At 37.7% G+C, this 14,964-nt stretch overlaps 1 protein-coding gene and 1 pseudogene across 3 annotated transcripts in view; one reads left to right on the top strand and one right to left on the bottom strand.

The window, feature by feature from the left end:
• DCAF17 (DDB1 and CUL4 associated factor 17) overlaps positions 1-14,964 on the bottom strand; it is a 56,582-nt gene that overhangs the window by 4,638 nt on the left and 36,980 nt on the right. For 2 of the 3 annotated variants that reach the window (XM_023185939.1, XM_023185937.1), the window contains 5 exons: positions 12,852-12,961; positions 9,370-9,460; positions 8,263-8,346; positions 6,157-6,312; positions 5,293-5,385 (listed from right to left, as the gene is read on the bottom strand). In XM_023185939.1, coding sequence (XP_023041707.1) covers positions 5,293-5,385; positions 6,157-6,312; positions 8,263-8,346; positions 9,370-9,460; positions 12,852-12,961 — 534 coding nt within the window. Of the gene's footprint in view, positions 1-3,697; positions 5,386-6,156; positions 6,313-8,262; positions 8,347-9,369; positions 9,461-12,851; positions 12,962-14,964 lie in introns of those variants that run through there. The other variant, XM_023185938.1, reaches the window with a different exon arrangement.
• Positions 11,954-12,372, top strand: LOC116418973 (annotated as a pseudogene).

Here is a 14,964-nt window from a genome sequence, read left to right as displayed (position 1 = left end):
GCGAGAAAAGGATACAGCTTGTTTAATATGCTATCATATTAGAAAAAAAAAAATCAACTGATTTCACCTATTATCATGTTCATAACATGAACTCATAACTTTTAAAGAAAAAAGTCACCTTTCTGCTTGTATTACAATGATTGCTGTGACCTCTTTTCTTCTCCAGTGCCATTTTGTCCAGCTCCAGTAGTCATGTGAAACGGTGGAACACACGCCCTTAGAACCCAGGTTGTTCCCAACTATAATCTCCATTAAAGGAATCAGGGTTCTTTGATGAGCAATGTATCCCATGTTTGAGAAAGAATAATTCAAGCTGAGTTTTGGGATATCTTAACTATTATCACAAAGAATGTTTTCAGCAGTTCCTGGGGAAGAAAGGAGGTCAAGTTGACAAGAGGGTTGCTAACCACAAGTAGAAACAATCTGAGTTATCAACTAGAAATGATTACACACCCAGCATAAATACTAAGATAAAGAAGACTAACCACCACAAATGTTAGAGAATGTGTGGAGCAAGTGGAAGTCTCCTACATTGTTGCAGGCATGTAAAATCGTACAATCCTTTGGGGAAAAGGCCTGGCAGTTTCTTATTAAACTAAACATACACCTATCCAAGGACTCGAAAATTCCATCCCCAGATATTTACCCAAGAGAAATAAAGACATGTGTTCACAAAAGAATTGTCTAAGAATGTTCATAGCAGCTTTATTCATAACAGTAAAAAGCAAGCAGAAAGAGCCCAGTGTCCATCAACAGAAAGATAAACAAACTGTGTGACATATTCATACAAAAGAATACTCAGCAATAAAAAGAAATGAACCACTGACACATGCAACAACACAAATAAATCTCAGAAACACTATGCTAAGTCAAAGAAGAATTACATTTTGTATAATTTCACTTATATGAAGTTTTAGAACAGGTAAATTTAACCTCTGATATAAAAGAATGAGAACAGTAGTTATACCTGAGGGGTGGGGAGGGGATAGACTGGAAGAGGGATTTAGGAAACTTTCTGAAGATGATTGCAATGTTCTAAATTTTGGAAAGGGTTTGGGAAAGGGTATATGTCTGCAAGAACTCAGTGAATTTATACTTAAGATTTGGGCATTTTATTGCAGGTAAATCTTAAATAAAAAAGTAAAAACTAAATAAATACTAAACTCTAGTTAATAATATGCAGCTGAAGTACTAGGGGGAAGTGTATCAGCAACTGCAATTTATTTTGAAATCCATCAAAAAGTATGCTGGATAGGAAAATAATAAAACAAGTAGAGTAAGATGTAGAATCCCTGTGGTCAGTATTTCAGTATTTACTATAAAACTCTTTCAACTTTACTGTATGTTTGAAATGTTTCATAATAAAATGATGGGAAGGCCGGGCGCGGTGGCTCAAGCCTGTAATCCCAGCACTTTGGGAGGCCGAGACGGGCGGATCACGAGGTCAGGAGATCGAGACCCTCCTGGCTAACACGGTGAAACCCCGTCTCTACTAAAAATACAAAAAATTAGCCGGGCGAGGTGGTGGGCGCCTGTGGTCCCAGCCACTCGGGAGGCTGAGGCAGGAGAATGGCGTGAACCCAGGAGGCAGAGGTTGCGGTGAGCTGAGATCCGGCCACTGCACTCTAGCCTGGGCGACAGAGCAAGACTCCGTCTCAAAAAAAAAAAAAAAATAAAATGATGGGAAAAAGACCTCAGTAGGTCTTATCTTTCTATTGTATGTCCCTTGTTTGAAATAAATTATTCTTTCTGCAAGATACAGATTTGATAGCAACATAGGGACCAGAAATCAGCTCCCTGGGATTCTAAAAGATGGATGATACATGTGAATATGGTAAGAAGGAGAAGAAAATATAAAAATTATTAATAAGGAAGCCAAATAATATGAAGACTAACTACTAATACTTATTTTATTATCACCACAAAGGGAAATCACCTTTTAATGACTGCTAACCACTGAATGAAGAACTATATTTTCTGTCAATTTATGTGTGACTTGCATCTTACCCAAATTTGTTCAAAATTTAGACATTGAATAATCAGTAAAAAACAATTATTAAGCATTTTCCTATATACCCAGTATTATAGTTGTTGGTATGCTATATATGGGATAAAATAACATGCATTGCCTTTTGAGAGCTTTGCAGGAAATTTGGCACAAGTTTATGCTGAACAAATCTGGTTCTATTTCCCACTTCTGCACTTATTAGTTGTGGGACCCTGGGCCAATTGACTTCTGTAAGCCTCACTTTCCTCATTTGCACAAAGGGGAAAGACAATGGCAGTTCATACTTCATGTGGTTATTCTGAATATTAAATGAGACAACCTATTTTACTTATACTGTATCACAGTGACTGCTAGATAGAAAGTACTCAATAAATGTATTATTAAACAAAAGAATTGTAAGACACAAAACTTTCAATTGGTGGAAGAATGTGTAGTGCCTTAATTTGTCTAAACAGAGCAATATCTCCTCACTAGGGAGCACAAACAGTAAATAGGATAGGATTTGTTTTGTTTTCTCCCAGAGTTGTGATAAATATTGTAAAAATTTAAGGAACAATAAGCTTCCCGCATCGATGCTCTGAGAATATAGAAACTTAGATCCAGGAGTGCAATGCACAATGTACCTCTTTTCAGCTTAATGTCTGCACCTGATAGAAGCTATCCTGCTTCACCTGGGCTTGCATTAAACACTCAGAATTGTTACCCATAACGTTTTGTACCTGTCACTAGTACCTGTTAAGTAGGTGGGCACGTAGCTAGAGTCTTGAATTAAAAAAGTCAGGTAAAGAGAGGGTTTATGAAGGGCAGGAAGACATTAATGTCTGGCAGGTGGCAGAATGAGCAGCTGTGTGACACTCTGGTGAGCTGGGAAGCATGCTTCATTGTCTCTCGCTATGTGTGGTATCCAAATTCCCCAGTCTTTGCTATCTTCTGTATCTTTTGGCATATTTTTACCACCTATCTTGTTAACAATCATGCAGCCTATATTCCCACATACTGTTGCAACTGGCTGAAACTAAGCAGTAGCAGCTGCTCCTTTTAGTTGGGGCATAGCTCTCCTGTTACACTGCCCACAACTCCTTACTGTCTTTCACATGAGGCACATTTCCTGCCTGGCCTGGATGGCCTCTGGACCCTGGTCTAGTTAGATTTAGGCAGTGGTGACATGTTGGGGGTTTCTTAGTGGTAAGTTATATCTAGGTGAGAAGTATTCTACCCTCTACCCCCAGCAAAAAAGCAGCCAGGGGTCTCAGATATTTCTCAAATGCCTTTCAGAGTAGATGAGTTCCTTACTATCATTTCATAAAAGGAAGGTGATGACTTAAAGGAGAAGGAGAAACTCAATAATCACCTAAAAAAAAAAATCTCTGGCCGGGTGTGGTGGCTCAAGCCTGTAATCCCAGCACTTTGGGAGGCCGAGATGGGCAGATCACAAGGTCAGGAGATCGAGACCATCCTGGCTAACACGGTGAAACCCCGTCTCTACTAAAAAATACAAAAACAAAAACTAGCCAGGCGAGGTGGCGGGCGCCTATAGTCCCAGCTACTCGGGAGGCTGAGGCAGGAGAATGGGGTAAACCCGGGAGGCGGAGCTTGCAGTGAGCTGAGATCAAGCCACTGCACTCCAGCCAGGGCAACAGAGCAAGACTCCGTCTCAAAAAAAAAAAAAAAAAAAAAAAAAAAATCCCTGACATGATTGAAGTCTTAAGACGTCCTATCCTGAAACACTCTTGGAAATGGAGAATGAACATTCTACTTTTACACAGCCTTGCATCTGCTTTGAAACTCACACAACATTGGTTCCTTTCTTTAGTACTTTCCCTGTCCTCTTACTGGTCTTGTTTTTCAAGATGTAAGTTTACTGAGTGGGACTATTTAGATATAGCTAGTGTCTAACTGAAAGTATGGGGCAATGTCTAGCACCAGCGCAGAACTGGGAAGAATTCACATCATTCTTAACATGGCATCAAGCCAAAACTGAAGAAAAAAATGGAAAGATTTTAATGTAAATCATCCAAGCTAAAATTCCATATTTTAACCTTAAACTTGAATCAGCAATGATTGTTGCTGCTGTAATAAATTCCTTATTACTAGTTATTCTTTTGAGGTTAAATGAGATAAATGTGCAGAACATGCGAAATGGAAGCAACTGAATTTCTCAAACAGGAAGCACAAAGAAACATTTTCTCCCTTTAATTGGGTTGCCTTTAATTTTTTAAAGAATGATTATTAAGGTTCAAGGATCATATTTAGATCTTTCCTAACAAAGAAGAAATAATGCTTGTTTCATAAGTAAGCCAAAAATTTTCTCTGGTTAATCAGGCAACCCCCAAGCTAGTAAGAACTCCTCCTGGGACCTTATCTACTCTTCTACAGGAAACAGAACTAGTGCAGGCAAGGGTACCTTTATCTTACTGCGTAAGTATGAAAATATTGCCTAAACATTTAAGATCAGAAAACTCACTAAATGAATAGAATGGTGAGATGAGAACATCCTTAGATACATTAAAAGCTAAACAGGATGCATATCAGAAAAACATTTCACTTAAGGTTTGCTTGGAATCTTTTACATTAGTCTATATAGAAACACAACTATTCAATGTGAACATCAAGCCAGGAGAACAAAACCAAGGAAGAAAAGATAATTTGGGAACTAGAACCAATTCCTGATACTACATATACAAATACAAAACACATATAAATACATGTATAAGATTTTAAAAAACTGTGATGACACATTTTGGGCTCAAAATAATGTTCTCACATAACACATCTCATTTCTCATCCTTAAGCAAAGTTTGGTATAGAGGATATGTGGTTTCTCTCTGCATGTTTACTTTTGTCTCTCCCTGTCTTTCCTAGCCTTAACAAACAAAATTCCAAACCATCCTTTAAGAACCCATCAATGACCCATCCCATCAATGACTTACTCCTCAACAATTGGAATTAACCTGTCCTTTTCTTTTCCCAGCATTTTATATTTGCATTACCACCTAGCTCAAAGCTGCAAAACACTAAACTTCTTGGAACAGTATTCTAAAAAACCTTTACAAAAAATGAGGTCCTCACCATCTTTTATAGGAAGAGTTTAAAAAAGAAGTCATAGTCATCTGAAGTCAACACAAGACTTTTTTGGAAAATATTGGAGAATGTGCCATGCAGATAATAAAATGGATTGGACACAGCTGCTGGGGTGTTTGGCTTAAAGTCTCTAGGTTACAATTATCTCACTCTTTTTAACAGCTTCTGTTTATGGTTTCTTCTTCTTCCGCAGTGTTACATACCATCTGGTAAACATAGCAGCTGAAGACTCTGTTGGGTTTCTGCTCTATGTGTAGCACTAAGTCTCTGTCAAAGTAGACTTCATGGCTGTATGTCTGTAACAAAAATACAATCATATGGATTCTCCTTTTCACACAGCCATATTCACTACTGTGTTACTAAAATGTCACAGTACCTATGCTAGGGATCTTCAAATATATATTTAGAAGAAAATAGTTGCTAGAAAGAGGTTTTTCATTATTTGTGGATATGCATATTATTAACAAAAAAAGGCATTCTACAAAATATAGAGAATAAAAAGAACTCTGGACTCAGGAGTCTAAATACCCAGATTCTATTTCCAACACTGCTACTATCTATCTTATTGTGTGATCATGTATGAATTGCCAAACTTCCCAGGTTCTCCACTGATAAAACAAGACCTGGATAAAATGGTGTCTATTGTTCCTTATAACTTTGACATTCTATAATAGTTGAAATATCAGACAAATGTATTCAAGAGTACCTGGGAATCCTACATGCTTAGATATGGTCTCTATTAAATAACTGTGTGGATTTATTACCATATTCTCTTATTTAAAAAAATGTTTCCAAATTTTTAATTGAAAGAAAATCAAAGACTAGGGTAAGGAAAGAGACAATAAGTCTCAGGAAAACACATGAAGTTTTATCTTTAAGGCCACTGGTGCCCAGGGGAGGAAGGCTTAAGAAGTACTCTTTTGTTCTGTATATAGGACAATAACCTCTTTCACGTGGTCATTGGCATAGGTGAGTCTGGACTGACATGAACACAGTAACATCTGTTCTAATAAATGGCACCTATAAAGAAAAGGTTTACAACTTTGTGTTCCATGGACTCTACTTACCACATCCCATGACTCCACTAGTGGAATGCTTTTAAGTAAAGTTCCATATTCATTACAGTGGAAATCCAGGTGAGCTTTTCCTTCAGCGTCGATTTGAGTAACAGCTACCACAGAAAGCAAATCTAACTCATCTTCATAGTCCACAATTTTGAAAGTCTTTGGGATAGACAGATAAAATAGAGGGAAAGGGGCAAAATCCAGTTATTCAGGTAGGCTTATTTCTGCATTTATAGTTTAAGTATTCCATTACTCACAAAAATATGAGAGAAGAATGAATTAATGGGAAGAATAATAGGTAGAAATGTATCTATTTATATGCCTAGTAAAACATCAGCTCCAAGATTTTCAAGAGTTAAGCAGTATCCTACAGATTTGATAAACAAAACCAAGTCTATGCAGATCTCAAAGTATAACTGAAATTCTCCACGGTGACAGCAAATCAGAGCTTCTCTAAATTTAAGAGTATTCAACTGCTGCCTCTCACAAGTGTGTTTGCTGATTCCTGGACAGGACTAAATACATGAAGCTCAGTTCTGAAACCTGAAGACTGCTCACTGAGCTCTCAAAGTTCTCACACCAGAAAAACATAGTCATTTCTAGAAGGATGGATAACCCATCATACACTATTTATGACTTTTTACCACCTTTAAAAAAAATCCTTTTGGTTTTTTAAATAAAGCAAAAATGGCTGCTTATTCTTGAGGGAGAATATTAGGAAATGAAATCTAACCCACAGAACAGAACTGGGACAAAAGGATTAGCTATGGTACAGAGAGAAAAATCCCAGAACTGTGTCTCAAAGAAGAAAACCCAAGATTTCAAAAACCTTGCAGGGAAAGCAGATCAGTGCCCAACCATCCAGGAATGGACCACAGGAAGGTACATCTTGGCTGACTGCCTGGCATCAACTTTAAAGACAGGCATAGCATGTTTCTCTCAATCACTATGCACTAATTCTTCACCTATGTTTGGTCAACTGCTCTCTAATACACTGACATTTTCTGCCTTTGCCACCTTAAGACATAAAAATTTATATGGATTTATTACCTTTGATTATTAAAATGTACTTCTATGTTATTTCCTTTTTGCCTTCACCTTACCATGGTCAGACTTCAAAGGGTGACTTCTTGCCTTGGTGTCAGTGATTTTATAGACTTTAGTCGCAATTTCTTCAAACTTTTCCTTTACAGGCTAAAATATTTTGTTTTTTAATCTCATGATATAGAGCATCTCTTGTTTTGCTACCACCTCTCCCCCTGAATGAATTACGCAACCTTTTGGAAATTTTAGTACATCTTTCTGGAATACGGTTTTATATGCAGAGTATGTTGCTTTCTTCTTTGTTCTCAATAGGTGTGTATGGTCCAAAATAATAATTTTTTGTGTGTTTTTTTGAGAACTGCTACATACTGGGCCACCTCCAACCTATTTTAAAAGAAGTTCAAAAACTGTCCTTAGAAGGCCACTCTAATGTTTCTAACTAAAAATGGTCATGCAAATAATATAGTTAGATAGTCTAAATGGATTTAGAATTTATGCAATGGTTTATATATTTAAGGCATGATCACTCAGTTGATTTCATAAATACTTCCAATGCCTCTTTAAAGGAAGGGGATAAAAATGTATTAGCTCAGTGACTCATAAAGCCAACTTGAAGACAAGGGCTGAACTGATTTATCACACCCTCACATCCTCTTCCTCTGACCTATGGACATTAACAAACATATTCAAGTCTAGCAAGTAAAAAATAAGGCAAAAACCATATAGTCATCAGGATATAACTCAAGAATTTTCCCTTAAGAGAGCTCCCTAGAAAATATACACATCAACAAAACAAAACAAAACAAAACAATAAGCTAATAGTGTTTTCAAACTATTTTGGTCCTATGAACTTTTCTGCAAATAAAACTTTAAGAATAATTACAATATGAAAAGAGAGGATGGTGGGGTTGCACTGGTTGAAATAGCATGCACAATCCCAACCAACTGGCCTGCCTGAAACCCCTCAACCCCAACCTCTACCCCAGGGTATGGGGAAATAGTAATATGAAATTCACAATGCAAGTACACACTGGTTTGGTTTGTCATCTCTGGCCAAAGCAATACCTCTTGTTCTGGGTCATCATCCAGAAGGTTAAAACTTTTTTTTACCACCCGTCCAGAAGCTGTAACAGTGAGTACATTTTCATTCTATCATATGGAAAGAAATAAAAAGATATGACAAGTTCTATTACATGCAGTCAAAAGTAAAATTGTATTAACAAATTTGGTAAAACTTACCAACCCTTCTCCCGCATCCACAATTATTTCCTCAACTGAGAAAATTCTGAACCAGATTTCTGATCCTCCGTTTCATATTTTGAGACAAGGTCTCATTCTGTTGCCTAGGCTGGAGTGCAGTGGTGCGATTTTGCCTCACTGCAGTGGTACAATCTTGGCTCACTGCTTCCTCTGCCTCCCAGTCTCAAGCGATCCTCCCAGCTCAGCCTCCCAAGTAGCTGGGACTACAGGCATGTACCACCATGCCTGGTTAATTTTCTACTTTTTGTAGAGACAGGGTTACACTATGTCACCCAGGCTGGTCTCGAACGCCTGAACTCAAGCAATCTGTCTGACTTGGCCTTCCAAAGCGCTGGGATTACAGGTGTGAGCCACTATGCCCGGCTCACAAATACTTTATTCAAGTTTTTAATGGCTAAAATGCCAGAATGGGCAAAAAAAAAATTATTTAAAAGATTATAGATTAGCTGCCTCATTCACCTGACTTTTGCCTTAGTATACAGTACAGCAAATAAAAAGTGGATCTGTTTTAGAAACTTCCTTCCCCATAATTTTCTTTGTGGCACTAAAAGAAGAGTACCATCTGGAGTTAAAGTATGGTATGTGATTTTTAAAGATTTATATATTACCCCAATTAAATTTGTTTGCACAATTAATTAGACCCAAAGGTTGATAATTCATCAATAAAAACTTAAAAGGAAACTCAGAAAAGAAACAGAAATAAGCAAAAGAGAAACTCAATATAGTCAACTTTCTTTAAATCTCAAATGTACATGGGGCTAAAACTGGCTACCCATGTAGACAAAATGAACAGACTTTTATAGGGCTGTGCTGTTGTTTTCCGCTACACTCAAAGGCAAATATATTAGCATATTATAGTCTTCTACAGAAAGACAATGATATACAAAGGATTTTAAAGTACTCTTGACTTACTTTATTGTTCTCCCTGTTGGCCAAAATGACAAAATCTTCAGAGATCTGATGCTGAAAACTATTATTTTCTATTTCAGTCAGCTTCAAAACTCTGAAAAGGGAAAAAGGATTCTGAGAACATAAGACTTCAAAACACCATCAAAGTGCCAAAGTTTAAGTACTGAAATAAAACTCAACAAATAAAAATTATAGTAACAACACTGAGGTAGTTCTCTTGATTACTCTGCAGTACTAATAAGTGATCATTGAATGTCCATGAACTCCTTCAAATTCAGCGATTCTGTTAAACAGAAAAACGTGGGAACTATGACAACAGGTGCCACTGAAGTAGGTAATGATCAGCTTGGTCAGGCCTAAGCTATTTTCCAAACTGGCTTAATAAAAGTTACTCTGAAGAACCTTATTTCTGGTATGCTGTAACAGGTCTCTAACATTTCAGCTCTAACAATTATAGCAGATATTTGCATTTTTATTTCTGAAGTAGGATGAGATATCTATGAGCAACACTTAGGGTTAACTATAAAGAAATTCAATTAGCAACGAAATCTATACCTAAATAGAAACTAAGAGTTTTCATGATAGAATAATATTTAAAAATGACAACTGAAAATACTCTTCTTTTTTTCTTAGGATTGGTTATATTTAAAGATTTGGGTTTTTTGAGTGCAAATGGCCTCATGGATCAAGCCTATTTGCTTACCACCCACAGAAATCTGTTTACATCGTTAACAAGCTTCAAAAGCACAATGTTTTACAAGCTCAAAGTCTCAAATGCAGAAAAAAAGAGCAGCAGAGAGAAGCAGCTATGTGTCCAGAGAGTGCTGGAGGCCTCAGAGTTCCGAAGACCAAGAGATCAAATAATAATTTAAATTACTCACTTAGTGTTTTTAGAGGCAATACTTTTAAATGCTTATATTTTAAAACCTGGCAAAAGGCCATCACTCTTTGTGGGCCTTGTTTTCTTAAGTTCAAACTAATATGGGTGGTAACAAACATTAAAAGTAAGGCTTACTGAAGCGGAACCACAGATTAAGATGTGTAAAAATTAATAATCTTATTTCATTAAATCCTTTCATCTTCATTATAGGAATAATAGATTCAGAGGGGTTGACTGATTACCATGAAGCATAAAAAATAAAGGCAGACACTTCCCTTTTTTATGTTTTATTTTTTTAGAGACAGGGTCTTACTCCATTACCCAGGCTGGAGTACAGTGCTACAATCATAGCTCACTGCAGCCTCGAACTCCTGGGCTCAGCTGATCCTCCTGCCCCAGCCTCCTGAGGTGCTAGGCCCACAGGTGCCCACCATCATGCCTGGCTATTTTTTATTTAAATTTTTTGTAGAGATGAAGTCTCACTATGTTGCCCAGGCTGGTCTCAAACTCCTGGTTTCAGGGGATCCTCCTGCTTCGGCCTCCCAAAGTGCAGGATGATAGACCTAAACTACCATGCCCAGCCCCTTCTCTTCTTATTCAATAAATACTGAGTATCTACTCTGTGCCAAGGACTATGCTTAGTGCTGGGGTTATAGGTGTCAGCAAAACAGACCCCTTCCCTGTCATCAGAGTTTATGATACCAAATAAGGTATTTAAGCAGAAGATCACAAAAATAATTTATTTAAGTTGCCCGAAGTGCTACAAAGGAAGATGACACCATGGGTAAAATGAAAATATCATGGGCAAGCAAATCTGACAAGGGGCATCATGGAAGGTCTGTGGAAAAGTGACATTGAAGCTGGGCCATAAAATATGAATAGAAATCAGGCAGAAGTGTTGGTAGGGGAAACAGACTCCAAACAGAGGGAACATGCCCTCTATTTTCTGAAAAGACAGCATGACTAGAGTAAACTAAGTGGGAGGAGGGTCTTTCAGACCATGCTATCTATGTTGATTTTTATCCTAAGAGCAATGAAAAGCCAAAAAAAGGTTAAAGCATTTGAATTCACTGGCATAGGTTTTTGTATTTCTTCATGTTCTTAAAAATCATGCTAGCTGCTGAGAAGAAAACTGACTTAGTGCAAGAGCGGATCCTGGAGCCCTGGAGTGGGCTATTATTGTAACCTAGGCTAGTGATGACAGTGACTTGACCAAGATGATGACAGTGGCCAAGGGCAGAAATAGGCAGATTTAAGAAATATTTTGTAGCAAAATAAACTGGATTGAGAGGATATATGGTGTGTATGTATGAGAGAAAGAGAATGCCTTAAGTGTTTAAATGTATGTATACTGATGAAAGACAAATTGGTAAGAAATTATCAGGAATGATTCAAGATTTCTGGAATGAGCTTAGATGAGAGGTTGGGGTTAGTATATACATTTTGGAGTTCTCATGTATACACGATCTTGAAGCCAAAGGAATAAACAGAATCAAGCAGAATGGAAATAGTGACAAGAGAAGAGGGCCTAAGACCCAACTATGGACATCCAATAATTAAAGTCTGGGTAGAGGAGGAAGAGCACAAAAGCATACTAAAAAAGATAGATGAAAGAGGAAAATATTCAGAACTGTGGTGTCAGGGATGCCAAATGAAAAGTGTTTAAGGAAAGGAGAGGAACTCCGTGCGCTCTCCTGTCCCGTTCTCTTTCCACCATCTTTCCACGCTGCCACAATGGTGCGCATGAATGTCCTGGCTGATGCTCTCAAGAGCATCAACAATGCCGAAAAGAGAGGCAAACACCAGGTGCTTATTAGGCCGTGCTCCAAAGTCATCGTCCGGTTTCTCACTGTGATGATGAAGCACGGTTACATTGGCGAATTTGAAATCATTGATGATCACAGAGCTGGGAAAATTGTTGTGAACCTTACAGGCAGGCCAAACAAGTGTGGAGTGATCAGCCCCAGATTTGAGTGCAACTCAAAGATCTATAAAACTGGCAGAATAACCTGCTTCCATCCCGCCAGTTTGGTTTCATTGTACTCACAACCTCAGCTGGTATCATGGACCATGAAGAAGCAAGACGAAAACACACAGGAGGGAAAATCCTGGGATTCTTTTTCTAGGGATGTAATACATACATTTACAAATAAAATGCCTCATGGAAAAAAAAAAAAAAAAAAAGGAAAGGAGAGGTCAGTTTGTGAGAGATGTGTGTGCCCTTAAACCAATCAAAATAAAACAAGATTTACTTCAAACAATCCACTTCCTTTCCTGTGTCTAGGCTGTCTTCAGAACAAAGACAAATACTTTTCTTTCTTATTAACCCTAGAGAATTAAGACCTGATGAGAAAGGGCCAGTCTGTAATTACCTTTTACTCGCGTATCATCCATCAAATAACTTTTTCAAATTTAATACTTACAAATAGTAATGTTGAGGCTGAAAGAATAAATTCAGGTTTTCTATATACCAGTCTCTGAGGAAGCACTCAACAAGCTAATTATTTCCATTAATTGGCTCACTAGTTCGCTGGCAAAAATAAAGATGCCAATAAATGCTACCAAAAGCTGCTCTTAACTTTCAAGTGCTAATGAGATTACTTACTTGACTTGATTTGGGCCAACATGTATTATTCTACCAGAAGCATCAGGATGGAAATAGATCCAGTCAGATTCTAGAGAACAGCAATCCATTTCCTGGATCCCGTTTTTTGCCTGAAGTTGGAAAAAAAATATTAAAGACAAAGATTAAGGGAAAATCAAATGATTTTAAAAATCTAACCCAAGTGATAGTAGGTCAAAGGTACAAGGAAGAAAAAATATTAACCAGTTAAAGTGGAATATATTTGATGGCCAAATGAGGACATGCAGATTTGAGAAATTCTGAATATTTAAATTCAGAAATGTAATGGATTTGCTCTGTAACATACCCTATATCGCACAAACAGATGTAATAACATAAGAGATACCATATCTCAAGCATCTACTTTGTGTCAGGAACCGCATTCGATGCTTTATAGTCACTGCTTCATTTAACAATAACACTCAAAGGAAGTACTGAAAACTGATACACAAAGAGAATAAATCATTTGTCCAATTTTTTTTGGTTTGTGTGTGTGTGTGTGTGTTTAAATAGAGATAGAGTCTCGCTATGTTGCCCAGGCTGGTATCAAACTCTTGGCCTCAAGTGATCCTCTCACCTCAGCCTTTTAAAGTGCTAGGACTACATGCGTGAGCCACTGCACCTGACCTTGTCCAATATTTTGAACCTACTAAACAGCAGATCTGACTCAAAATCCACGGACTTTCCATTATATAACTCTGCCATAATCATGCGCATGCAGTTCTCCACAACTTCTTCCTCTCTTCCCTATCCCCAACTATCTTTCAATCAGAAGAGCAGATAACAAAAAAATGAACATGTAAACAAACCTAAAGTCTCAGACATGGGTCACAGAATCTTGGATAAGTCAAATGTTGAATTCTAATATCTGAGGAAATGATCTAATACTGCTTAGCTTTTAAGGCAAGAAGAGATTTCCCTGTAGTATATTTAGATATCAAAATAAAGAAAAAACCCATTTGATATGTTATCACATGTGTACATAAATGTTTTACTTTATATCTAGGAGCACTGGGAACGAACACCAACTTGGATATATTAACTTCACTGGCTTTACAGAAGTCATTTAATTTAATTTCTCTAATGTAAAATGAAATGATGCCATATTTCCTACTAGATACTCATGAGTTTTGAAACACTAAAGCTTTTAAATTCCATTAGCATACATTGATAGGCTACTGTGTTCTAGGTATCAGACTAGGCATTCATGCCTCACATCAATTAAACAATCCTTGTTGTCATGAAGCTTATAGTCTGGGGGGAGGCAGAAACATAAATAAAAAAAAAATAAGGCAGTTATTGTGAGCTACGATTGTGCCACTGTACTCCAATATGTAATTGACCCATGCACCAGATAGCCAAGTGAAGAGAATTTTGAGAGTTAAAAAAAGGTTGAAGTGAGCCTTAAAGGATAAGCAGAAAATAGCTACAAATAACAGACAGCAAAATCAAATGTACAGAAGTGTTACTCGGCCGGGGGCAGTGGCTCACGCCTGTAATCCCAGCACTTTGGAAGGCTGAGGCGGGCGGATCACTTGAGGTCAGGAGTTCGAGACTAGCCTGGCCAAAAAGATGAAACCCCATCTTTACTAAAAATACAAAAATTAGTGGGCATGCTGGTGTGCACCTGTAATCCCAGCTACTCAAGAGGCTGAGGCAGGAGAATCGCTTGAACCCAGGAGGTGGAGGTTGCAGTAAGCCGAGATCATACCACTACACTCCAGCCTGGGCAACAGAGTGAAACCATGTCTCAAAACAAAACAAACAAAAAAATCAAAAGTATAGCAGTGTTAATCCATACAGTATGCATATAAACATGAGTAACAGGTAAAATTAAATTAAAAAGTATAGTATCCAGCCATGAGACTGGAGAAGTAGGCTGGGGTTATATTCTAAGTGCTTTGTATGCCATGATTTATTTTTATTTTTTAGTTTTTGAGACAGGGTCTCACTCTGTTGCACAGGCTGGAATGCAGTGGTGTGATCTCGGCTCACTGCAGCCTTGACCTCTTAGCCTCAATCAATTCTCTCACCTCAGCCTTCCAAGTAGCTGGGACCACAGGTGCACACCACCACACCTGGCTAATTTTTGTAT

Source organism: Piliocolobus tephrosceles, chromosome 11, assembly GCF_002776525.5.
Source record: "Piliocolobus tephrosceles isolate RC106 chromosome 11, ASM277652v3, whole genome shotgun sequence".
Taxonomy (NCBI): domain Eukaryota; kingdom Metazoa; phylum Chordata; class Mammalia; order Primates; family Cercopithecidae; genus Piliocolobus; species Piliocolobus tephrosceles.
This window is presented reverse-complemented; position numbering and strand designations above follow the sequence as displayed.